This window comes from Aquarana catesbeiana, linkage group LG13 (assembly GCF_042186555.1).
Source record: "Aquarana catesbeiana isolate 2022-GZ linkage group LG13, ASM4218655v1, whole genome shotgun sequence".
Lineage (NCBI taxonomy): Eukaryota > Metazoa > Chordata > Amphibia > Anura > Ranidae > Aquarana > Aquarana catesbeiana.
In genome coordinates this window covers 30,292,308-30,318,605 of record NC_133336.1, presented here as the reverse complement: position 1 = coordinate 30,318,605, position 26,298 = coordinate 30,292,308, and the positions used below count along the sequence as shown (strand labels likewise).

The 26,298-nt window shown below is 43.6% G+C and overlaps 2 protein-coding genes across 4 annotated transcripts in view; one reads left to right on the top strand and one right to left on the bottom strand.

Moving 5' to 3' along the window:
- Positions 1–23,103, bottom strand: part of COQ6 (coenzyme Q6, monooxygenase) — a 49,865-nt gene extending 26,762 nt beyond the window's left edge. The window contains exon 1 of one of the 2 annotated variants that reach the window (XM_073610779.1): positions 22,784–23,103. The gene's annotated coding sequence lies outside the window, so the exon portion shown is untranslated. Of the gene's footprint in view, positions 1–307; positions 409–22,783 lie in introns of those variants that run through there. The other variant, XM_073610778.1, reaches the window with a different exon arrangement.
- FAM161B (FAM161 centrosomal protein B) lies at positions 319–24,882 on the top strand. 2 transcript variants are annotated; one of them, XM_073610776.1, is made up of 8 exons: positions 319–411; positions 11,573–11,799; positions 11,913–12,352; positions 17,026–17,363; positions 19,539–19,648; positions 19,806–19,973; positions 22,843–22,942; positions 23,049–24,882. In XM_073610776.1, the coding sequence occupies exons 1-8, from the start codon at positions 334–336 to the stop codon at positions 23,190–23,192; spliced, it is 1,605 nt and encodes a 534-aa protein (XP_073466877.1). In that variant the 5' UTR covers positions 319–333; the 3' UTR covers positions 23,193–24,882. The 2 variants fall into 2 exon arrangements, with proteins under 2 accessions (XP_073466877.1, XP_073466876.1); XM_073610775.1 differs by having other exon boundaries at positions 336–482.
- Positions 24,883–26,298: the final 1,416 nt, after the last annotated feature.

Below are 26,298 nucleotides of genomic sequence, written 5' to 3'. Positions count from 1 at the left end.
TAAAGGGGAACTCCACTATAACACTGACAATGTGAACAGAAGGCGGAGCCCGGCTCTGTGTCCTCTACTAATCTTATACAGCATCGGAGACATTTCTACTGCACTACCAGACTGCTGGATTTATATCCTGTGTACAGCACTATGGAATATGTCAGAGCTATGCTATATAATAGTGTGTGACTGTGGGGACGTTAGAGTGTCAGCTCCTCTGGTTGGGTGGACACGATCAGGTCTCGATGTGTGGAGAGTGTCGGGGAAGAATATCGGATATACTACATGAGCCTGCACAGCGTCCTCTGCACATCACCTGTCATTCGATCCAGACGCTGCCTAATGACGTCGGTGCGCCACTTTCCTATTCCTTGCCCAATTTCAACATGGCGTCTATTGACTTCCGCCTGGTTGCAGGAGGTAATTGGTCACCATGGAAACTCATAACCTTACGGACGCCGCAGAACATAGAAGAAGAGGAGCGACCTACCGTAGTTATACCTCCCTATACCCCCATCTATCTACCGTATTTACCTAGCCATACCTCCACCTACCTACCGTATATATCCCCCCATCTACCTACCGTATATATCTCTCCATATCCCCCCCCCACAATTTATACCTCTCTATACCCCCTACCAACCTACAGACCATATATACTTCTCTATAACCCCACCCACCTACCATATTTACCGCTCTATACCCTTTACTTACCTACTAACCGTATATACCCCTCTATAGACCCCACCCACCTACTGTATTTACCTCTCTTTACCCCTAACCTACCTACCGTATATTACCTCTCTATATTCTATACCCCCACCTACCTACAATATATACCTCTCTTATTTTATTTAGCTCTCTATACCCTCCACCTACCTACTGTATATACCCCACTATACCCTCCACCTACCTACTGTATATACCCCACTATACCCTCCACCTACCTACTGTATATACCCCACTATACCCACACCCACCTACCATATTTAACTCTCTATAACAGCCTCCTATGCCCACCTACCTACCATATATACCTCTCTATACCCCCCACTTATCATATTTGCCTCTCTATACCCCCACCTACCTACTGTATATACTGCTCTATAGCCTTACCTACCAAATATACCCCTCTATACTTCCACCTGTTGAGCCCAACAATATATACCCCAAACAAAAGGTCCACACTGCTCACAGCCGGCTCCAACACCATGATCTCCTCCTCCCTGCAGGGTGCTCAACCAGTCACAGCCGAAGCAATAATGAAAGGAAAGTCCAGATGGCTGCACACCAAACTGAGATCCAAACGCCTTTATTCACATGAAACCATGAAGAACATGAGGAGCACTACATGTACAAGCAAGGGAGGCGCGGCTTACATGTTTTGCACACAAAATGTGCTTTTCGTGTGCGAAACATGTAAGTCGTGTCTCCCTTGATCCCTTGTCTCCCCTACCCCACCGTATAAAATTCAAAATGCTAACCACAACATACAAGGCCATCCACAACATTGTCTCCAGCTACATCACCAACCTCATGATAAGTGCAGTTTTCAACTTAACTGCTTCTAGTTTATATTGCTTTGCCAAATTTAGCTCTATTAAAGAAGTAAGACACAGAATCAGAAAGTTTCTGTATATCAACTCCGAGCCTTAAAGGTCCCGTACTATCAACTGAACTTGTCGGCTCTTTATTGGGGCTTTTTATAGACTGGTTACAGGATCGCATATTTCAGCAAATTTCCATATAAGGTAACAAGCAGTATAATTTCAACATACATGACGCTGGACACATCTGGAAAGACTTAAGCTACGTCTTACAACTGACACGCACATATTATACATAAAATGAAAAACAACTTAAGTAGAACTCCAACCTATTATTTCCAACCTTATCAATTTCCCCCTTTGACATCATCCCCTCCACGATTCTGGGTCCTTGCAAACAAGTGAACAGCCGATACTTCAAAGAGTGCTATCCCTGACCGCGGGTTGTCAGAGGAGGATAAGTCTTCTTTATTTACCCTCATCCCTCAAATCCATACCAGCATCTTATAAGCAAAGAGAATAGAAAAGGGGTGATGTCAAGTTACCCTTTTTGTCATTAGAGTTCCTAATACCTTTCTCTTTCCATTCTATCTGTTCATGCCTTAATCTTCCTATATAAGCAACAGTTTATCACGGTAAGCAGTACAAAAACTAAAATTAGAATAAGTATCGGATTGAGCATCCAATTAAAAATTGCCGTAGCAGTGGGTGACCATCCAGCAAATACATCATACCAATGATGTGTTGTTTCATCTCTTATTTGTGAGGATAAATGTATTAATTTCCCTTTATCTATAACCGCAGATATTAGATTATTTTGAAGGGTATGTTCTTGTGTCTCTATGTGTTTTCTAAGTATTTCGGACTCATTTAAGATTTGCTGTAAGGGCTCTAATGATATTATAAAAGGAGTAGTATCAGTAAGATTATCTACCGTCCATTCTAGATTAAATATTCTATGTGCATCTGGTTCAAAAAGGAAAGTGTCATTTTGCCATTTAAGCATTTTAACATTCTTTACGCATCCTGAAAAAGGGGCCGTTTTATTTAAACTTTCCATAGTTTCCTGATCATTTGTGACTAAACAAATATGTTGTGGTCCTATCTCCATAAATCTGTTTCCTACACCTGCTGGTAGTCTCTGAAACTTACATATGTTAGATTGATGTTTCAATAAGCAAGGTTCATAGACTGGAGAACTTCTTCCACAGACTATTCCCTTATTAGTTTTAGCACATAGACTTAGATCATGAGTCATGTTTTGTGTATCTACATAGTGTCCATAAATCTCAGGATACCAAAATTCAGGTAGATCCTTTCCTATCAGGAGTGGCATCACTATTAACTTACACATTACCTGGACCTCCTCCACTTTGTATACATCAAACCTTCCAGCACACCATCTTTCCTCACATTCAACTTCTTTTCCTGGTACTTCAAACCATGTACTTTCTAAATTTAAACCCTTGAAATAGTTCATCCAAGTGCGATAATTCCCTAATCGTAGCTCATCTCGAGCTCTATTAATTTGAATGTGATAAGATAGTGTAGAAAAAGCACATTGAGTAATGTTTATGAACTCCTGATTTTCTTTCCACAACTCCAGACTGGCTAGTGCTGTGTGATTAACCATAATATTGAGATATTTAGTTAATTGTACCTGGCTAATTTGTGTTTCGAATGTTGTAGGTAACCATTTGCTTGTAATTATTAAACTATCAGCTATGTGACTTCCTGCACGGTTCCACTTATTTTGTATCATTTCCATCTGTATCCCATTCATTATTCCCATTCCAGTTCCTGCAGCTCCCAGAACTGTATCATACCATTCTCGGCGATACCTACATTCTGGTAGCTGGGGAAAAGTTACATTAAATTTGATTTTTGTTTTCTGTTGTGATACCGAAACATTTCTGCAAGATCTAGGAATAGGAGTTAATACAGAGGATTCGAAGATGGTGGGTAGAGCGTCTTCTATTTTTATATTGAAACCATAATGTTGCCATTGTATATATCCTCCTGTTGTGTTTTCCCATTTCCTTACTGGTACAAAATACCATGCTGTACAAATATAAGTTGCAGATTGATTGGTACTAAGAGGACCTATTAGATTGAATTGCCCACTTCCCCTTGCTGGTCTAGGACCTTTTCCCTTCTGTGCTATCTCGTATTCTTTTGAATTCGGAGTTCTAAGTAACTGTAGTAATTTGTCTTTTACTTCTCTCCATGTTTCAGATGGACCTAACTTATGACATTTATGTGGTGTGTTATTAAAGGGCCATGTTAAATTGTCCCTCCAATGGAAAGTTATGTTTACTTGTGCTTGTGATTTAGCTTTTATCCACACTACTGGTGATTCCATATTCTGCATCATATAAAAAGGACCCTCCTGTCCTGACACCGTGAAATTTCCTACCGTATACCATTCGTAGTAAGGATATTGTGTTATACTCTTATCCTGATTTACCCATCTAAGATCAGTACTATTTTCATGAACTGTTACATTGATACCCGGAGTCCATGTATAAACAAACATTTGAAAACATTCAAGCACTATTATCATAGTTAGAAGGATCTTCATTCTGTTTCTCTTGGTTCAAGACTCTTTTTGCAGTGTGATGCGTGGATCCAGGCTGCTTTTCCTTCCAATTTCACTGAAGTGGCTGTGGTCAAAAGCACTTGATAAGGACCTTCAAATCTAGGTTCCAATGTCTTTCTTGTGTGTTTCTTAACATATACATAATCTCCTGGTAGCAGTGTATGTGTACCTGCTATTGAGTTAGGGTCTGGAAGAGAAGAATACACACTTTTGTGGATCTTAGTTAGACGTTGTTGTAATTGTATCACATATGCAGTCAAACTATCACATTGCAATTGCATACTCTGTGGAAAGTATAGACCTAATCTAGGTGCATTCCCAAAAAGTATTTCATATGGGGATAATCCCGTTTTCCCTGTTGGAGTGTATCTTATAGAGAACAAAGCCAAAGGCAGGCATTCTGGCCATGGCTTGTTTAACTCTTGCATGGCTTTTTGTATTTTCAACTTTATTGTCCCATTTACTCTTTCCACTGATCCTGAACTCTGTGGATGATAAGGGGTGTGGAAACTTTGTTGAACTCCTAACATGGTCATCACATTCTGCATGATTTCTCCTGTAAAGTGTGTCCCCCTATCTGATTCTATAGTTTCAGGAAGACCAAACCTAGGTATTAACTCAGTGATCAGTTTCTTGGCTGTGGCTTTTGCTGTGGCTGATTTTACTGGATAGCTTTCGGGCCAACCCGAGAATAAATCGATACACACGAGGACAAATTCAAAGGGGCCGCTCTTAGGCATTTGTATGTAGTCAATTTGCAGTCTCTGGAAGGGGTATTGGGCCCGAACCTGGTGTTTCCGTGGGGTTTTTACTCTCTGTCCTGGGTTATTCAGGAGACAGATTTGGCAGGCTGCACAGTAGTTTCTTGCAGTACTACTGAATCCAGGGGCGAGCCATCCTTGGTTCACAATCCTATACATGGAATTGGAACTGACGTGTGTGGGTAGGTGAACTGCCGCTGCCATTGCTGGGTACAGAGAGGCAGGCAGGCATACTTTGCCTCCTTCCCTCCATACATTGTCAAGGTCTGGTGCTGCTCCCATTCTGACCCACTTATCTTTCTCGCTCTCCCCTACTTGCTCCTGTAATTTACTCAGCTGCTGCCATGTTGGTTCTGGGATACTCACCTCTACCGCTGCTAAGGTCTCAGGGCTTCCTTCCCCTAGAGCTGCCTGTTTTGCAGTCAAATCTGCAAATGCATTTCCTTTTGCCTCAATTGTTTTTGCGCTCGTGTGTGCCGCGATCTTCATAATGGCCACTCGTTTAACCTTTTGAAGATTGTTCAGGACTCTCTTAATCCCTTCTCCATGTTTTACAGGTGTACCTGCTGCTGTCAGATAACCTCTAGCCTTCCATATATGGCCATAATCGTGTGCTACGCCATAAACGTAGGCAGAGTCAGTGTAAATATTCCCTTCTCGTCCTTTTAAGTATTCTAGGGCTTGTTCTAAAGCTTTTAATTCTGCTTCTTGTGCTGACATGTGGGCTGGTAAGGGCTGTGCGTCAATCACCTGTGTATCAGTCACTACGGCATACCCTGTGTGATATTTACCCTTGTCATCAGCAAACCTGCTGCCATCTATGTACAAAGTGTGCTCAGCGTTTAAAATCGGTGTATCTGTAACATGTGGGAATCCCATTGTTTCCTGTTCCATGAGCTGAAAACAATCGTGCTCATCTATCTCTTTAAACAGAAGGGTGTCAGTTTCCTCATCTCCTTCCTTATTAGCACTATTATTCCCCCTTGCCAAATCTGGTGACTGAAGAGGCAAAAAGGTGGCCAAATTTAAGGTTGTACAGCGCTGAAAAGTGACATTTGGAGGTAAGAGTAAAGTACACTGTAACCTTAATTGCCTAGCCATGGAAATGTGTTTGGGCTGTACTTGAGACAAGATTGCATGTATGTCATGTGTGGTATGCACTACAACCGGATTGTCTAGAACAATCTCTGATGACTTATCTAGGATTATCGACACCGCTGCTACCGCCCGTACACAGGACGGTGAACCTCTGGACACTGGATCTAATGCTGCTGAAAAGTAAGCAACGGGTCTTTGTTTTACATGTGCCTGTGTCAAAACACCTGTGGCGTGTCCAGTGATTTCAGCAATGTACAAATGAAATGTCTTGGTGTAATCTGGAATACCAATAGCCGGGGCAGAAATCAATAACCTTTTCAAAGTGACAAACGACTCATAAGCTACTTCTGTAAGCACATACGGTACAATTTTCAAACAATCGTATAATGGCTGCATCAAAGCGCTAGCATGTGGTATCCATTGTCTACAATATGACACAATACCTAAAAACATACGCAATTGTTTGAAATTACGTGGGGGTAACATTCCCTTTATCACTTGAACCCTCTCCTCAGTGAGATGTCTTGTACCCTGTGATATACAATGTCCCAAAAAGATAACTTTTTTCTGACACACTTGCAACTTTTTCTTATTAACCTTGCAACCTTTTTCTGCCAAAAATCGCAACAAATTAAGGGTGATAGCCAAACAAGTTTCCTTGTCTGGGCAGCATAACAATAAATCATCCACATATTGTAACAACACACAGGAATCTGGTGGTACCCATTCTCCCAACACCGTTTGCAATGCTTGCGAATACAAGGTAGGTGAATGCGCCATACCCTGAGGTAGGCGTGTCCAGGTTAGTTGTCGATTTTTGAGGGAAAATGCGAACCATGGTTGGCATTCTTCCGCAAGCGGGACGGAAAAGAAAGCGTTGGCCAAATCTATAACCGTAAAGTACATACTGGTTGATGGTATTTGTGACAATAACGTATGTGGATTGGGTACTAAAGGTGTCATCGGGGCTAGTATTTTGTTGACTGCTCTGAGGTCTTGGACCATTCTGTACTTAACCGGACTACCGGCTACTGTTTTCTTTTTAACCGGATACAAAGGAGTATTCGCCGGTGATTTTACCTCTTTTAGAGCTCCACTTTTTAACAAGGATTGGACCTGCATTTCTATGGCTGCCTCTTGGGGTGCACTGAGTGGATACTGTTTTTGTTGGGGAAGCACTGCTCCTGGAATCAGCTGTAGGGTAACCGGAGGTATGGGCAAAAGTCCAACATCAGCTGGATGTTTCTCCCATAGTTCTTCCGGAAGGGATGACAAGATCTGATCCAAATCTGGAGGAGATGGACCGGACAGTTCCGATTCCTCCTCCAGGTATTGTATCAGGTTACACATCTCCATGTGTTCTTGATTATCCCCTATAGCTAAGGTGACAGTACCATCTGGGTGATAGGTAATGTTAGCTCCTATTTTCTGCAAAATGTCAGCTCCTAGCAAATTAGTGGGGGCTCCTCTAGATACCAGAAAACGTGAAAGGAACATGTGGTTCCCTATTTTAACTTTTAGAGGTTTTGTCAGCGGGGCGTCGGCTAAAATGCCATCATATCCAGTTATCAATATAGTGTCAGGTGATTCTTGCTCAGGGAGTAGTTCAGAATCAGAAAGTAACGAGCGTGAAGCTCCTGTGTCAACTAAACAAGAAATTTTCTTATTACCAACCGTTATAGTGGTCTTAAGCATCTTTGTTTTGGATCTTTCTAAAACCGGGGCGAGTCATGCCCGTGGATCATCTCCCTGTCGCCTTATGTCACCATTATTGTTGTTGCCCCTGGGCTGGTTTCTTCTCTGATTAACTGGAGAATCAACACCTTCATCTCCTTCATCCCTTATTCTTTTCCTGCAGTGGCGTCTGATGTGACCAATCTTGTTACAGTAGTAACAGATAAGGGGTTTGCGAGAGGAACCTCTACCTTGCTCTTGGGGACCCACAATCGCATTGATTGCATGATGTTTCCTCCCTTTGGTTTCTGCTAAGTCCGCCTCTATGCCTTGTGCCTTCTGTAACAACGACCCTCTATCTCTAATTGCCCTCCATTCTGGTGTGCAGGCTTTCAGTCTTTCACTTATCTGTGGATTTAATCCTTCCATAAACTGTCTATTGAAGGCTCGGATCGTGACTGGCAGAGCCAAATCCAATCCCTCATCTGCCATCATACTTTCCATAGATAAGTAAAATTCTGATACAGTCTGTCCTGGCATTTGTTTCATGGGTGATATGGACCCCCTCTCCTGTTGTTTTGTCTGACAGAAAGCTTCTAATCTAACAATAAAAGGGGCCCTTGAGTCTATGTGTCTGACATGTCCTGCCTCTAGATTGCCATCCCCGTCAGCTCGGTCTGCAGGTCGGTGCGGACCTATTTCAGTCATAAACTGGTTAAACAGGGTCAGAGTCATTTTGTGTCTGCATAAATCCTCCCCATCCTGCCAGGTTGCTTCATGTGTATTCATTAACTGTGTCACAAATCTACAGAAAGCAGCTGGCTTTGCTACCGGGTCTGGGGCGCTCTGTATTAATGCCATAAGAGTGTCTGCTGACCAAGGCTTCCAAGTCCTTATTTGCATCCTACGAGTAATAGTAGGTGGGGCGTTTGGATGGGCTGCTTGTCCAAATTCTGGATTATTTACCTGTACAATGCGTGTATCAGTGCGTACGGGGGCTACAGTTTCTGAATGAGGTTTTTGTGCCCCACAATGCACACATTCTATTGCCCATTCTGGATTCTGTGTTCCACAAACCTGACAAACCCATCCTCTCCCCTCAAGTACAGGATATAACCCTGGCTTATGCGAATTTTGCTCTATGTCAGTATATGGGGGTGGGATGGTTGAACTAAGATTATTTAAAATTTCAACATTTTTTGTTCTTCTATCTTTCATATCCCAACCATCACAATCTGGATTATATTTCCACCCCTCTTCTTTCGCTCTATTTGAGACCTTAATTAAGCATTGAACCTGACGCATCCATTGCTTCTCTAACACCTCTCCTTGTCTGTCCCTTTTTATTTCACTCCATACATCCGGGTCTAAACCCGCTGCTCCTTTCACCTTAAATTTACGAAGGACATCCTTTAAGTCCCGCGCTTCATCTTTCCCATAGATGTTTTTAATTATCTGTGGTACCGTATAATGCGCCACAATTCCCTGACGGGGTTTCGTGTTCTGCTGGCCCATTCTGACAGTCCGTGCCTAGGTAGCGTGTGGGACACTTAGTGTACAATACAAAATACTAAAAAAGCTACACTAGTTCCTCGTTGCCTTCCTCCTAGGGTGCCAGAATACTAAAAACCTCTCCAGGATGAGATTTCTGAAATCGAATTACTTTATATGCTAGCCAACTGACAAATATTATGACCAGACTGACAGCTACAACATATACAAGCATTCCTTTAAGTGACCAGGTAACCGACTAGATCTCCGGGCTTATGGAGACCTCATTCCCCCTGTATCTGGGAATCCCTCTCATACACTCTTATCCCTGCTTTATGGAGCAGACAGGGCTTATACTTTCAACCCGTCTATGGTTTATGAATTAAATTGAATATCAAACTTAAGCGGCAGACCCCCAAAGTCCTCTTGCGAGGTTAAGGACGCATTCTACTGCTCATTGGGATGATATTCTTTCAATTCATACCAACCTAGGCAAGGCTCATTCACTTTCTCAACAAGACAGACAGAAAACAAAACAACAATTAATTCCAGCAATATAAACCACAATATGCAGTAATTCTAGACTCACCACTACAGAGGCTGGTGTTTTAAAACCAGGAGAACCATAACTGACAGAACGGATAGGCACAAATCAGGGGAGCACAGAATATAAGAAAAATAAAGCTTTTTCTTACCTGGCCAGGTTTTTCAATCTGTGGTTCCCGGAATGCCTGTGCTTTTGTTCCGTCAGTCCAATTCATCCACCTCTTGAAGTTTCATCGGTGTGTCCCTACTTCCGGGCGCCAGAAATGATAAGTGCAGTTTTCAACTTAACTGCTTCTAGTTTATATTGCTTTGCCAAATTTAGCTCTATTAAAGAAGTAAGACACAGAATCAGAAAGTTTCTGTATATCAACTCCGAGCCTTAAAGGTCCCGTACTATCAACTGAACTTGTCGGCTCTTTATTGGGGCTTTTTATAGACTGGTTACAGGATCGCATATTTCAGCAAATTTCCATATAAGGTAACAAGCAGTATAATTTCAACATACATGACGCTGGACACATCTGGAAAGACTTAAGCTACGTCTTACAACTGACACGCACATATTATACATAAAATGAAAAACAACTTAAGTAGAACTCCAACCTATTATTTCCAACCTTATCACTCATCTGCAGATATCGCCCAAATCGTCCTCTCCGCTCCTCCCAGGACCTCCTGCTCTCTAGCTCCCTTGTTACCTCCTCTCATGCTCGCCTTCAGGACTTCTCCAGAGCCTCTCCCATCCTCTGGAATTCCCTGCCCCGGTATATCTGATCAGCTCCTAAACTGTCCACCTTTAGGAAAACTCACTTATTCAGGGAAGCCTATCCCACACCCACCTAACAACTGTCCCCGAGCCACCCCCATCAAATCATTCCCCGCATCGATTACCTTTTGTACCACCACCCCCTCCCTTTAGAATGTAAGCTCTACGAGCCGGGCCCTCCTGTCCCTTCTGTATTGAACTGTACTGTAATTGTGCTGTCCCCCCTCTACATTGTAAAGCGCTGCGTAAACTGTTGGCGCTATATAAATCGTGTATATTAATAATAATAATTTGGATCTCAGTTTGGTGTGCAGCCATCTGGACTTTCCTTTCATTAATATATATCCCAACTTACCTACTGTATATATTCTATACCAGTGTTTCTCAACTCCAGTCCTCAAGGCGCCCCAACAGGTCATGTTTTCAATATTTCCCTCAGATGAAATGGCTGTAGTAATTACTAAGGCAGTGAAACTGATCAAATCACCTGTGCAAATTAATGGAGAGCCTGAAAACATGACCTGTTGGGGCGCCTTGAGGACTGGAGTTGAGAAACACTGTTCTATACTCACACCTATGTAATGTATAAAATACCCCTTTCTACCCCCCAACTACATATTTTATTTGCCCCTCCGTACCATTACATACCTACCCTCTACCCCCACCTATCTACTGTATATACCTCTCCTCCCCCACCTACAATATATAACTCCTACTTGCTGTGTGTGTGTGTATATATATATATATATATATATATATATATATATATATATATATACATATATATACATATATATCCCTATTTACCCCCACCTACTGCCAGGGGTCTCAAAGTGGTGGCCCTCCAGCTTTTGCGAAAACTACAAGTCCCATTAGGCATTGCAAGGCTGACAGTTAGAAGTATGATTCCCACAGGCAGAGGCATGATGGGACTTAGTAGTTTTGCAACAGCTGGAGGGCCACCAGTTTGAGACCCCTGATATGGTCCCTTCTTTACCACCACCTACCATGTCTACCCTATCTACTGTTTACCACCACCTACCATATGTATATATCCCTCAATATCTGCACCCATCTAATGTATGTACCTCTCTTGTAGGACATGGCTGGTGATGATGATTTTGAAAGAAGTGGACACTCTGATGAGGAGGACCGGCAGTTCTTGGATACTCTGCATTCTTTGAAAAGCAGAAACAGGCTCTACCTGCAGGAACTGGCCAGTCTATATCGATCCCAGGCCGGTCTGGATGATGGAGTGGATGATGGAGATCTCAGCAGGTACTTTTCTGCCACCCCACTCAGGGATCAGAACATGGGCCTACAGAGGTAAGCGATTGCATGTCTACAGGTTCTGTTTCCTGTGACATGATCTGCGTGACAAAGACCAGGACTTGTGTTTGGCTCCACTTGGTTTATAAAGCTGTTGATTTCTCTTCCAGCCCGGCTGCCAACACGAGGCCGAAACCCAGGAGAAGCCGCAGCGCATTCACCATCACGGTGCCCAAACCATTTCAGATGAGTTTGCGGGAAGCAGAAAGGGGAGAGAAGGTGAGAGCCCAGGACTGGGCTGACCCTGAGGATGACATGAAGGAGGAGGATATTGAATGCTATAAGAAGTTCCGGGCCCAGCCCATTCCAGCAGAAGTCCTCCTTCCCCTCTACAATGACATCATGGAGCAACAAGATGAACGCAGGAAGTCTGACATACAGAGAAGAAAAGAGCAGCTGATGGCCATGCAGAAACCATTTCACTTCCTAGTAGAAGAGAGGAAAAAGTCATGTGAGCGTCCAGTGACAGCCCCGGCCCAAAAAACCCAGAGTGTCATCAAACCCATTCCCAAATCTGTGCTGGACCCAACAGTCAGTGATCGGCTTAGAGGTAACGTTCCTTCTGCACTATCCAGTCTGCTGTAGTGGTTACCCATGAATGTAGTGTGCTAGAGGGTCCATAGAGTAGTGGGGGCAGAGTATTAAATCCAAGGATATTGGTCTTTGTAGAGGCTACTCTGGGGTATTATACCCAGGGGCTTTGTCCTTAATAGAGGCTAATGGATTTGTGGAGTAGAGGGGTGAGGTATTATACCTTGGGGTATTGGGTTCTATAGAAGCTATTTAATTAGATCTGGGGAGTAGAGGGACAGGGTATTATACCCTGGGGTATTGGGCTCTATAGAGGCTATTGTATTAGATCTGGGAGTAGAGGGGCAGTGTATGATACTCTGGGGTATTGGGTTCTACAGAGACTAGTGTATTAGATCTGGAAGTAGAGGGACAGGGTATTTTACCCTGGGGTATTGGGTTCTATAGAGACTAGTGTATTAGATCTGGAAGTAGAGGGACAGGGTATTTTACCCTGGGGTATTGGGTTCTATAGAGGCTAGTTTATTAGATCTGGGGAGTAGAGGGACAGGGTATGATACTCTGGGGTATTGGGTTCTATAGAGGCTAGTTTATTAGATCTGGGGAGTAGAGGGACAGGGTATGATACCCTGGGGTATTGGGTTCTATAGAGACTAGTGTATTAGATCTGGAAGTAGAGGGACAGGGTATTTTACCCTGGGGTATTGGGTTCTATAGAGGCTAGTTTATTAGATCTGGGGAGTAGAGGGACAGGTTATGATACCCTGGGGTATTGGGCTCTATAGAGGCTGTTGTATTAGATCTGGATGATGGAGTGGATGATGGAGATCTCAGCAGGTACTTTTCTGCCACCCCACTCAGGGATCAGAACATGGGCCTACAGAGTAGGGGGATGAGGTGTTATACCCTGGGGTATTGTGTTCTATAGAGGCTATTGTATTCGATTTGAGGAGTAGAAGTTGGCCTGATACCTGTAGAAATGTGTTCAGATGTGACCATTCAATGGTATATAGTATGCTAACATAGAGGGTCCATAGAGCAGTGGGGGGCAGAGTATAAAAAGTAAGGATATTGGGTTCTGTAGAGGCTGCTACTCTGTAGGATATATTGAGTAGAGAGGTTGGGTATTATACCCAGGGTTTTCCTTAATGTAATTGGGGAGTAGAGGGCCAAGGTATTACACCCCGGAGTATTGGATAAGATTTGAGGAGTAGAGGGGGAAGGGTATTATACTCTGGGGGTATTGAGCTCTATAGAGGCTAGTGTATTAGATCTGAGGAGTATTGAGTTAAGTGGACCTTATACCCGTAGAATTTCATTCAGATGAGAAAGTATAAAAATTGATCGTCTGACCATTCAATGGTCTCTTCATAGATTGGACTCATTTAAAATTACTTCTTTTTCGACTACCATGTTAATGTGTCAGTTTTCATAGAACAAATTTTCTACTTCCAGATTAACTTTGACAAGTGCAGACGTATAAGACTAGTGACGATTTTTCTCAGCCGGGAGTGAATTTGACCATTAAAAATGTATTTGTTTCTATTAGATTTGACAAAAAGTTTCTATCCTTGTCCTTTGATTTTTTTTTGCTTGTTCTGATCATAACAGATTGTTGAATAGTCCCCCTTTAACTCTAATGCTGCGTACACACGGGAATGTTCAATGTGAGCTTGTTGTCAGACAGTCCCACCGTGTGTAGGCTCCATCGAACATTTGCTGTCGGAATTTCCGCCCACAAATGTTTGAGAGCAGGTTCTCAAATTTTCCGCCAACAAAACTTGTTGTCGGAAAGTCCGATCGCGTGTACACAAGTCCATTGCACAAAAGCTCACGCATGCTCGGAATCACGCAGAAGGAGCCACACTGGCTATTGAACTTCCTTTTTCTCGGCTCGTCGCACGTCTTGCACGTCACCACGTTACCATGTTCCCACGTTCCCACGTTCGGAAATTTTGGGCCAACATTTGTGTGACCGTGTGTATGCAAGACAAGTTGGAGCCAACATTCTTCAGACAAAAATCAACGGTCTTGTTGTCGGAAAGTCCGATCGTGTGTACGGGGCTTTAGACCCAATACACACTATACAACTTTTGTTGTCTGATTTAGATTTACCAAAACCACGTAGTGCAAGGGCCTGCCTGATTGCCTACAAATTGAAACTCTTAAGGTTTGACCTCATATTATATGGTTTTGGTAAATCTAAAGGAAAAAATCTACAGAAAATTGTATAGTGTGTATCCAGCTTAGGGCAACTGAATAAATGTTCTGAAAATGACATCTTTTAAAATTCAATTCTACAGGTGTAAGCCCAGCCTTATGCCCCGTACACACGATCGGAAATTCCGCCAGCAAAAATGTGAGCTTTTGGTCGGAAACTCAGACCGTGTGTATGCTCCATCGGACTTTTGATGACAGAATTCTCGCCAGCAAAAGATTGAGAGCAGGTTCTCTATTTTTCGGTCGGAAAAAGTTCCGATCGGAAATTCCAATCGTCTGTACCAATTCTGACGCGCAAAATTCCTACGCATGCTCGGAAACAAATTTGACGCATGCTCGGAAGCATTGAACTTCATTTTCTCGGCTCGTCGTAGTGTTGTACGTCACCACGCTCTTGACGGTCGAAAGTTCAGCGAACTTTTGTGTGACCGCGTGTATGCAAGACAAGCTTGAGCGCAATTCCCTCAGAAAAACCATCCAAGATTTTTCCGACAGAAATTCCGCTCGTGTGTACGGGGCATAAGGCTATTATACCCTGGGATTTTTCAGCTCTATGAAGGATACGGGGGTTGATTTACTAAAGGCAAAATCCACTTTGCACTGAAAGTGCACTTGGAAGTGCAGTCGCTGTAGATCTGAGGGGAAGATCTGAAATGAGGGAAAGCCCTGCTGATTTTAGCCGCTTCAGCCCCGGAAGATTTTACCCCCTTCCTGACCAGAGCGTTTTTTGCGATTCGGCACTGCGTCGCTTTAACTGACAATTGCACGGTCGTGCGACCTTGCTCCCAAACAAAATTGACGTCCTTTTTTTCCCACAAATAGAGCTTTCTTTTGGTGGTATTTGATCGCCTCTGCGATTTTTATTTTTTGCGCTATAAACAAAATAAGAGTGACAATTTTGAAAAAAAACGCATTATTTTTTACATTTTGCTATAATAAATATCCCCCAAAAATATATAAAAAAAACATTTTTTCTCCTCAGTTTAGGCCGATCGTATTCTTCTACATATTTTTGTTAAAAAAAAAAATTGCAATAAGCGTTTATTGATTGGTTTGCGCAAAAGTTATAGCATTTACTAAATAGGGGATAGTTTTATGGCATTTTTAATAATAATTTTTTTTTTTACTAGTAATGGCGGCGATCAGCGATTTTTATTGTGACTGCGACGTTATGTCGGACATTTTTGACACATTTTTGGGACCATTGTCATTTATACAGCGATCAGTGCTATTAAAAATGCACTGATTACTGTGTAAATGACACTGGCAGTGAAGGGGTTAACCACTAGGGGGCGGGGAGGGGTTAAGTGTGTCCTAGGGGAGTGATTACTAACTGTAGGGGGATGGGCTGTGTGTGTGACGTCACTGATCTCTGCTCCGATAACAGGGAGCTGTGATCAGTGACTCTTGTCGCTAGGCAGAACGGGGAGATGCTACTTACATCAGCATCTCCCCGCTCGTCCTCTCCGTGAGGCGATCGCGGGTATCCCCGCGGCGATCGAGTCCGCGGGACCCGCGACCCGACTCACGGAGCTCCCAGCCGGCGCGCACACAATGGCACAGCGGGGAATTCAAATGGACGTACAGGTACGCCCATTTGCCCAGCCGTGCCATTCTGCCGACGTACATCAGCGTGCGCCGGTCGGGCACCGGTTAACATCCAATCATGTGCAAGCTAAAATGCTGTTTTTTTATTCTCCTTGCATGTCCCCCTCAGATCTACAGCGACTGCACTTTCAAGTGCGCCTTGCAGTGCAAAGTGGATTTGCCTTTAGTAAATAACCCCCACTGTATTGGATAGAAGAATATCAGAATAGACCAACCCTAACTAAAAACTATTTTAGGACTTTCACACTACCATGATTCCATATGTAAGAAAAAGTTACATTTTATTAGTACAAAAAGATTTTTTTAAAACCTTTGACAAGCTGGTGTATAGGATCTTGGGTGTAGAAGGAATAGCATGTTATACTCTGGGGTATTGGGCTCTATAGAGGGAGTCTGTTGTATGGGATGTGTAAAGATATAAGGGGTTATTTACTAAAGGGAAATCCACTTTGCACTACAAGTGCACTTGGAAGTGCAGTCGCTGTAGATCTGAGGGGGGGGTGCAAGGAAAATAAAAAAAATGCATTTTTGCTTGCACGTGATTGGATGATAAAATCAGCAGAGCTTCCCCTCATTTCAGATCTTCCCCTCATTTCAGATCTTCCCCTCAGATCTGAAGCGACTGCACCTCCAAGTGCACTTGTAGTGCAAAGTGGATTTGCCTTTAGTAAATCAACCCCATAGTGTTGAACGACCACAACATACAGGGATATACAATGTAATACTGACATATAATCACACACATAGGTTGGACTTGATGGACTTGTGTCTTTTTTTCAACCTCACCTACTGTGTAACTATAGTGTTATAGTAATAATGACATTGCAGACCTCTGAATGTAAATATATCTGGTTTCTACCGCAGAAGCAGAACTTCTAAGAAAGATTAATAGTCAGTTAAGAGCAAAGGATTTGCTGCAGAGTTCCACTGCTCCGGTAACGTTAACTCGTCACATCAGAGACCCCAATTCCAGAACGTCCCTGAAATGCAAAAAGCAGCACCTCGCTTTTCTGCAACAGAGTCTCAGTTTCCAGCCGCGCACAAACCCGGCCGTCCCAGACTTCCACGCGCTTTACAGAAACTTTCAGAAACTCTCTCTCTCTAGGCAAGAAGTCAGAGAACCTACACAGACAAAACCCTTCAATTTACGCACATCCCGTCAGCGACACAGAAAGAAACCAAGCCACTCCGAGAATGAACAGGTGAGACCGCATCCAGGGCCTCTACAGCCTTAATTCCTGATTGTCCTGTGACCACAGTCAGCCCCTGTACAGCCTGGTCTGGATCTAAGGTGACCACAGCTTGTCCTTTTACATCCTAGTGTCCGGGGGTAAAGTGACCAGAGCTGGTTTCTTAGAAGATAAGTTCACCTTTGGGAACATGTTATATGGTCCACCTGATTTTAGGGTGGAACGTGTAATATGTTCCCAATGCTGCAGGCACTGCTCGATCCCCGCACTCCCTGTGACAGCAGTACTGGGGAGAAGTTCCCCATACTAGCTGTCGCTTTTTGAAATCAGCACGGCCGTGCAGGGCTCTGCCCACACACACCTCCAAGACGACCACTGCCCTGCTAAAGAAGCTGAGGGCAAAGGTGATGGACTGGCCAAGCATGTCTCCAGACATAAACCCTATTGAGCATCTGTGGGGCATCCTCAAATGGAAGGTGGAGGAGTGCAAGGTCTCTATCATCCACCAGCTCCGTGATGTCATCATGGAGGAGTGGAAGAGGACTCCAGTGACAACCTGTGAAGCTCTGGTGAACTTCATGCCCAAGAGGGTTAAGGCAGTGCTGGAAAATAATGGTGACCACACAAAATATTGACACTTTGGGCCCAATTTGGACATTTTTACTTAGGATTGTACTCACTTTTGTGAGATACTGTATATATTGTACGATTACATCAGGCCCTGCCCTCAAGGAGCTTACAATCTAAGGTCCTTAACTCACATTCCTACATACACTATATTACCAAAAGTATTGGGACGCCTGTCTTTACACGCACATGAACTTTAATGACATCCCAGTCTTATGCCGCGTACACACGGTCGGATTTTCCGACAGAAAATGTGTGATAGGACCTTGTTGTCGGAATTTCCGACCGTGTGTGGGCTCCATCACACATTTTCCATCGGATTTTCCGACACACAAAGTTTGAGAGCAGGCTATAAAATTTTCCGACAACAAAATCCGTTGTCGGAATTTCCGATCGTGTGTACACAAATCCAACGCACAAAGTGGCACGCATGCTCAGAATAAATAAAGAGATGAAAGCTATTGGCTATTGCCCCATTTATAGTCCCAACGTACGTGTTTTACGTCACCGCGTTCAGAACGATCGGATTTTCCGACAACTTTGCGTGACCGTGTGTATGCAAGACAAATTTGAGCCAACATCCGTCGGAAAAAATTCATGGATTTTGTTGTCGGAATGTCCGATCAATGTCCGACCGTGTGTACGGGGCATAAGTCCGTAGGGTTCAATATTGAATTGGCGCACCCTTTGCAGCTATAACAGCTTCAACTCTTCTGGGAAGGCCGTCCACAAGGTTTAGGAGTGTGTCTATGGGGATGTTTGACCATTCTTCCAGAAGCGCATTTGTGAGGTCAGGAACTGATGTTGGATGAGAAGGCCTGGCTCGCAGTCTCTGCTCTAAATTATCCCAAATGTGTTCTATCGAGATGAGGTGCAGGCCAGTCCAGTTCCTCCACCTCAAACTCGCTCATCTATGTCTTTATGGACCTTGTTTTGTGCACTGGTGTGCAGTCATGTTGGAACAGGAAGGGGCCATCCCCAAACTGTTCCCACAAAGTTGGGAGCATGAAATTGTCCAAAATGTCTTAGTATGCTGACGCCTTAAGGATTCCCTTCACTGGAACTAAGGGGCCAAGCCCAACTCCTGAAAAACAACCCCACACCATAACCCCCCCCCCCCACCACCACCACCACCACCAAATGATTTGGACCAAAAAATTCATGTGCGTATAAAGGCAGGCATCCCAATATTTTTGACAATATAGTGTATACATACTAGGGCCAATTTAGACAGGAGCCAATTAACCTACCAGCATGTCTTTAGAGTGTGGGAGGAAGTAGGAGTACCCAGAGGAAAACCACACAGGCACAGGAAGAACATGCAAACTCCAGGCAGGTAGTGCCGTGGTTGGGTTCTGCTATGCGTAAGTGCTAACCACTTTCTAACATAGACGGCTCAGTTTGCCACCTGCCCCTAGCGTTCAAGGCAGAGTGGGAACATTTGGCTTGGGTGCAGAGCTGGATAACATTACACACATTTTAAACCATTTTTTTGTATAAGAGTAAGATGGGGTGCTTCTAAATCACATGGCATGTTACCTTTTCTCTCTGTATCTGCAGGATGAAGACCGACACCCTGTCACACCCTACCGTCATCTGTCCAGTTTGTCACCCAACACCCTGCCAGTGTACATAACAGACAGCACCAAGAGGAGGGAAGCCTCTATCAGGTATCCCAGGGTGGGAGTGGGAAAGTCATTTCCTCATTCTGCTCCATCTGTAACCCCCCACACATCATCTAACTGTGAAATTTCTATGTCAGAGCTGTAGAAATGGGAATGCCATTGACTGTTATTATAAGCTTATATATCTAGAAATCTATTGCAGATCTTCACTACAAGACAGAGAGCACAAGGGTGCAGAGCAGGAAAAGTGGCTGCAGAAACACAGACAAAGATCTCTGGGCATGCAGCGCTCCATCTCCCACCGTGCCAAAGCTATGGATCCACATAAACCATTGGCAGACACTAACATACAGAAGCTGAGAGAGAACCAGTAAGTTCCAATTTGTATAGCATTCAGCTCATTTGATGTCATTGTACAGTAGATAGGCCAGCAAATGGTTAAATTATTATTATAATACAGGATTTATATAGCGCCAACAGTTTACGCAGCGCTTTACAATATAAAAGGGAGACAATACAGTTATAATACAATAAAATACAGGAGGATTAAGAGGGCCCTGTTCAGAAGAGCTTACAGTTTAATAGGGTGGGTCAGGTGGTACAAAAGGTTGTAACTGTGGGGAATGAGCTGGTGGAAGTGGTAGGAGATTAGTTGGAGACGTGATAGGCTTCCCTGAAGAGATGAGTTTTCAGGGATTGCCTGAAGGTAGCAAGAGTAGGGGATAGCCGGACGGGTGGAGGTAGCGAGTTCCAGAGGATGGGAGAGGCTCTGGAGAAATCCTGGAGATGAGCATGAGAAGAGGATACGAGAGAGCTTGAGAGTAGGAGGTCTTCAGAAGAACTGAGAGGACAATTTGGGTGATATTTGGAGACAAGGTTTGTGATGTAGCTCGGAGCAGAGTTGTGAATGGCTTTGTATGTTGTGGTTAGTATTTTGAATTTAATTCGCTGGGTGATTGGGAGCCAGTGTAGGGATTGGAGGAGAGGGTTGGAGAACACTGAGCGGTTGGTAAGGTGGATAACTCTGGCAGCAGCATTCATGATAGACGGAAGAGGGGAGGAGCCTATGGAGAGGCAGGCCAATGAGAAGGGAGTTGCAATAGTCAAGGCGAGAGATAACAAGGGAGTGAATGAGGAGCTTGGTGGTTTCATTTGTTAAAAAGGGGCGAATTTTAGAGATGTTACGGAGGTGAATTCTACAAAGTTTTGACTAGCAGAATGAGAGTGAAAGTTGTGGTGCGGTTAAGGCCTGGTTCGCACCTATGCATTTTTTAGTGCATTTACAGTTTTGCAGAAACACACTACAGTCCATATAACATGGTTTCCTATGGATGTAGTTCACATCTGTGCATTTTATGGAAAGGGCCAGGGTTTTTTTTTTTTCTGTTTTTTTGGTTCCATAGAATTCAATGGTTTAAAGATGTGTATTGAAAAAACGCAAAATGCACCTGCAATATGCAAACTGCAACCTGTACCAGTGTGAATCAGGCCTTAGGCCTAACTGGAGGAAAGAGAATATGACACACTGAGAGGTTCATTTACTAAAACTGGAGAGTGCAAAATCTGGTGCAGCTGTGCATGGGAGTCAATCAGCTTCTAACTTCAGCTTGTGCAATAAGGCCCCTTTCACACTGGGGCGGTTTGCAGACGCTATTGCGCTAAAAATAGCGCCTGCAAACCGACCTGAAACTGCCGGTGCTGTGTCTCCCCGAGGGCTTTAACACTGGAGCGGTGCGCTGGCAGGAGGGAAAAAAAACTCCTGCAAACAGCATCTTTGGAGCGGTGTATACACCGCTCCTGCCCATTGCCATCAATGGGGCAGCGCGGCTATATCGCTGGCATAGCGCCGTTTTGCAAGCGGTTTTAACCCTTTTTCGGCCGCTAGCAGGAGGTTAAAACTGCCCCACTAGAGGCCGAATACCGCCGCTAAAAATAGAGGCGTTTTAAAGCCGAAGCCCCCACCGTCCCTGTGCGAAAGGGGCCTTAAAGTGGTTGTAATAGCAGAAGGTTCTTTATCTTTATGCATTAAGATAAAAAGCCTTCTGTGTGCAGCAGCCCCCCTCATACTTACCTGAGCCCCCTCTCTATCCAGAGATGTCCACAAATGCCTCAGCCGTCCCATACTCTCCCTCCTGATTGTCTGACACACAGCAGCGGCGCTATTAGCTCCCGCTGCTGTCAATCAAACTCAGCCAATCAGGAGATAGAGGTGTCTGAATGGATACACGGAGCTGCAGCTCGGCTCAGGTGCCCCCATAGCAAGCCGCTTGCTGTGGGGGCACTTGGCAGGAGGGAGGGGCCAGGACCTCCAGCCAGGGACCAGAAAAGAGGAGGATTTGGGCTGCTCTGTGCAAAACCACTGCAACAGAGCAGGTAAGTATGACATGTTTGTTATTTTAATAGAAAAAGAACAGACTTTACAATCACTTTAAGCTTTGACAAACAACAAGAAAAAAAATAGAAGCCGATTGGTTTCTATACAGAGCTGCACCAGATTTTGCACTCTCCAGTTTTAGTAAATCAACCCCACAGAGTAATTTAAAATAATAAATAGGTAATTCCACACCTAAACATTACCAACTCTATCTAGAAATGAGTCTGAGCTGAACACCACCAACCCCCACCTTACCTTGTAATGATGAGTCCAAACCTGAATACCATCAACCCTTCCTTATAGCGATTTCATACCGGGTCACTACCAACTCCACTTTGTTATGAGTCCACACCTGAACACAACTAACCCCACCTTGTAATGATGAGTCCATGACTGAACACTACCAACTCCAACTTGTAATAATGAGTCAAGACCTGAATACCTTCAACCCTTCCTTGTAGTGATGAGTCCATACCTGAACACTACAAACTCCAACTTTTCCCGCATCCAATTCGCAATAGCAGGAGATTTTGACTGGCTCTCTATGGAGTCGGTTCACATATCTCTGCTGCGGTTCTGGTGTGAATTTGCAAAGGAGCCCTGTATGTCTTTTTGGTCCGTTACAGGTCCGAATTCAGCCAAAAATTCTGTCTGAAATCTGACCTGAGACGGTGAATGGGGACACACAGGACCCCTGCTGTTAGCCACATGCGAAGATGGTGTGAACCCAGCCTTAATGATGAGTCCATATTTGACTAATACCAACTAAACCTTGCTATACTGAGCCCAAAAACTACAAACTTTACCTTGTAATGATCAGTCCAGAGTATTGATTATAATAGAGATGTCTTTCCTGTCTCTGTAGAGCATCTGATCGGAAGCGAAGTCAGGAATATGAGAAGGAGCTGGAGGAGATGAAGAGCCGGGTGAGAAGGAGAGCGTTCCTATTTGAACAAGTCTCTAAGGTAAATGGGAGAGGTTTAGTCCAGGACAATGTGATGTGGGACAATCACTTTCATCCTTTATATATCCCCTATGAGTTTGACCTGCCAGTATGCTTTCTGTCTCCAGGGATCTGCGGTTAAAGAAGCAGAGCGTAAATTCACTCACACTCTTCGACAGGCTGGACTGACTGAAGAGTTTGTTCAGCAGAAGGGAATCAAAAATGAGGAAATGACAGACGAAAGTGACGACCTAGATGATGAAGATCCATGACAGAATTGCCCCCCCTTCCTGTATCCCTCCCCCAGACTTATGTACTTCCATGGTGTAATATGTGACACCCTCCCCAAAATTGTTCTACAGTGCCTTGCAAAAGTATTCACCCCCCTTGGCTTTTTACCCATTTTGTTACATTACAGCCTTTAGTTCCATGTTTTTTTAATCTGAATTATGTGATGGATCAGAACACAATAGTCTAAGTTGGTGAAGTAAAATTAGAAAAATATATGCATAGAACTATTTTTCAGAAATAAAAAGCGATAATCGGCATGTGCGTATGTATTTACCCCCTTTGTTATGAAGCCCATAAAAAGCTCTGGTGCAACCAATTACCTTCAGAAGTCACATAATTAGTGAAATGATGTCCACCTGTGTGCAATCTAAGTGTCACATGATCTGTCATTACATATACACACCTTTTTGAAAGGCCCCAGAGACTGCAACACCTTAGCAAGAGGCACCACTAACCAAACACTGCCATGAAGACCAAGGAACTCTCCAAACAAGTAAGGGACAATGTTGTTGAGAAGTACAAGTCAGGGTTAGGTTATAAAAAAATATCCAAACCTTTGATGATCCCTAGGAGCACCATCAAATCTATCATAACCAAATGGAAAGAACATGGCACAACAGCAAACCTGCCAAGAGACGGCCGCACACCAAAACTCACAGACTGGGCAAGGAGGGCATTAATCAGAGAGGCAGCATAGAGACCTAAGGTAACCCTGGAGGAGTTCCACCTAGAGACTGGAGTATCTGTACATAGGACAACAATAAGCTGTACGTTCCACAGAGTTGGGCTTTATGGCAGAGTGGCCAGGAAAAAGCCATTACTTTCAGCAAAAAACAAAATGGTGTGTTTTGAGTTTCCAAAAGGCATGTGGGAGACTCCCAAAATGTATGGAGGAAGGTGCTCTGGTCTGATGAGACTAAAATTGAACTTTTTGGCCATCAAAGAAAACACTATGTCTGGCGCAAACCCAACACATCACCCAAAGAACACCATCCCCACAGTGAAACGTGGTGGCAGCATCATGCTGTGGGGATGTTTTTCAGCAGTCGGGACTTGGAAACTGGTCAGAGTTAAGGGAAAGATGGATGGTGCTAAATACAGGGATATTCTTGAGCAAAACCTGTACCACTCTGTGTGTGATTTGAGGCTAGGATAGAGGTTCACCTTCCAGCAGGACAATGACCCCAAACACACTGCTAAAGCAACACTTGAGTGGTTTAAGGGGAAACATGTAAATGTGTTGGAATGGCCTAGTCACAGCCCAGACCTCAATCCAATAGAAAATCTGTGGTCAGACTTAAAGATTGCTGTTCACAAGCGCAAATCATCCAACTTGAAGGAGCTGGAGCAGTTTTGCAAGGAGGAATGGGCAAAAATCCCAGTGGTAAGATGTGGCAAGCTCATAGAGACTTATCAAAAGCAACTTGGAGTTGTGATAGCCGCAAAAGGTGGGTCTACAAAGTATTGACCTTAGGGGGGTGAATAGTTATGCACATTGACTTTTTCTGTTATTTTGTCCTATTTGTTGTTTGCTTCACAATTAAAAAATAAAAAAAAACATCTTCAAAGTTGTGGCATGTTCTGTAAATTAAATGATGCAAATCCTCAAACAATCCATGTTAATTCCAGGTTGTCAGGTTGTGAGGCAACAAAACACGAAAAATGCCAAGGGGGGGGGGGGGGGGGGTGAATACTTTTGCAAGGCCCTGTATATCTGCTGTGTAACATGGGACCGCCTTCCCAAGATTTCTGTACCTCTGCTATGTAACCTGTGACCACCTACCATAATCAGACGATACACAGAGTATATAAAGTAATCTAGAGAGGTCAATTGTTCCACAGAGGACATACAGCAGTCTGGGGTGGGGGTTATGGGTGGTAACGCCCAGAGAACATGGGGGATGTAAACTCGGCACTGGTCCTATACTGGTCAGGTAACACTAAACATTTATAAAATAGGGCACCAGAATATACTTAAAGATAACCTAGCTTTTAAATGATATAGTTAGTATATTTAATGGTAGATAATCATGACAAGTGTACCCTTGCAGATAATGATCACCTCTCACAGAGTTCACAACACTAAGGCCCCATACACACTATTAGATTTTTTGCAGATTTTTGTCTTCAGATTTACACAACCATGTAGTGCAAGGGCCTGCACTACAATTGAAACACTTAGCGTTTGACCTCATATTATAAGGTTTTGCTAAATCTGAAGACAAAAATCTGCAGAAAATCTAATAGTGTGCATGGGGTCTAAGAATGCCTATTTCCTCCCCTCTCCCAAAGAGGCTGCATCATCTTAGGTGCAGGCATCATCCAATGTCAACATCTATTCCCTGTCTTGAGAAGCTGAGTGATGGATGGCACCATGAGATAAATACTGTTGCCTGTATGTTGTTGGCTGTCTTACAGATATCAGCATGCTTTCTCGGGAGTTATAATGTACAGCTCCAGTGAGTGATCACTGGGAGAGAGAAAACTGAGGATATGCTTCCTTCTACCTGCAGACAATATAATCCCAGGATTTTCTTCTCAGGCCTTGGTTAAAGGACTGTAGCTATAGTCACAGCATACGCTTTCATTTTATAACATCATCATTGTAATATCAATACAATTATTTTGCCAATCCTATATAAGCTTACTTGCAAAAAAAAAAAAAATCTCCTTTCATGTTGTTAGTGCTACCAGACTACTCGCAATGCCTTTTCGCAACTTATTGGACTCCCTGCATGCTTTGTCTCTGCTTCCTTTCGATTTCTAAGGACTACATATCCCATGGTACCTTGCTGCCTGCAAGCAGTAATTCTTGTACTGACTCCTCCTCTCAGCACCGATGGCAGGCTCTGTGAAATGTGTGACGCAGAAGGGCCTACTCACAGCAAAGAATATATGTCACAGAATTCAAGGAAGTAAATGTGTGTGGGGTTCTTCACAAAGTTTACAAAAACTTCAAAATTAGTATGAGTAGGCTAGATCTAAATTGAAATACAATGTGCAAATAAATATGATTTTATATTTTGACTATAGATACGCTCAAGTCACTCGATTGAAGCCCAGGGGCTGCTGCTTTGTGATAACAAA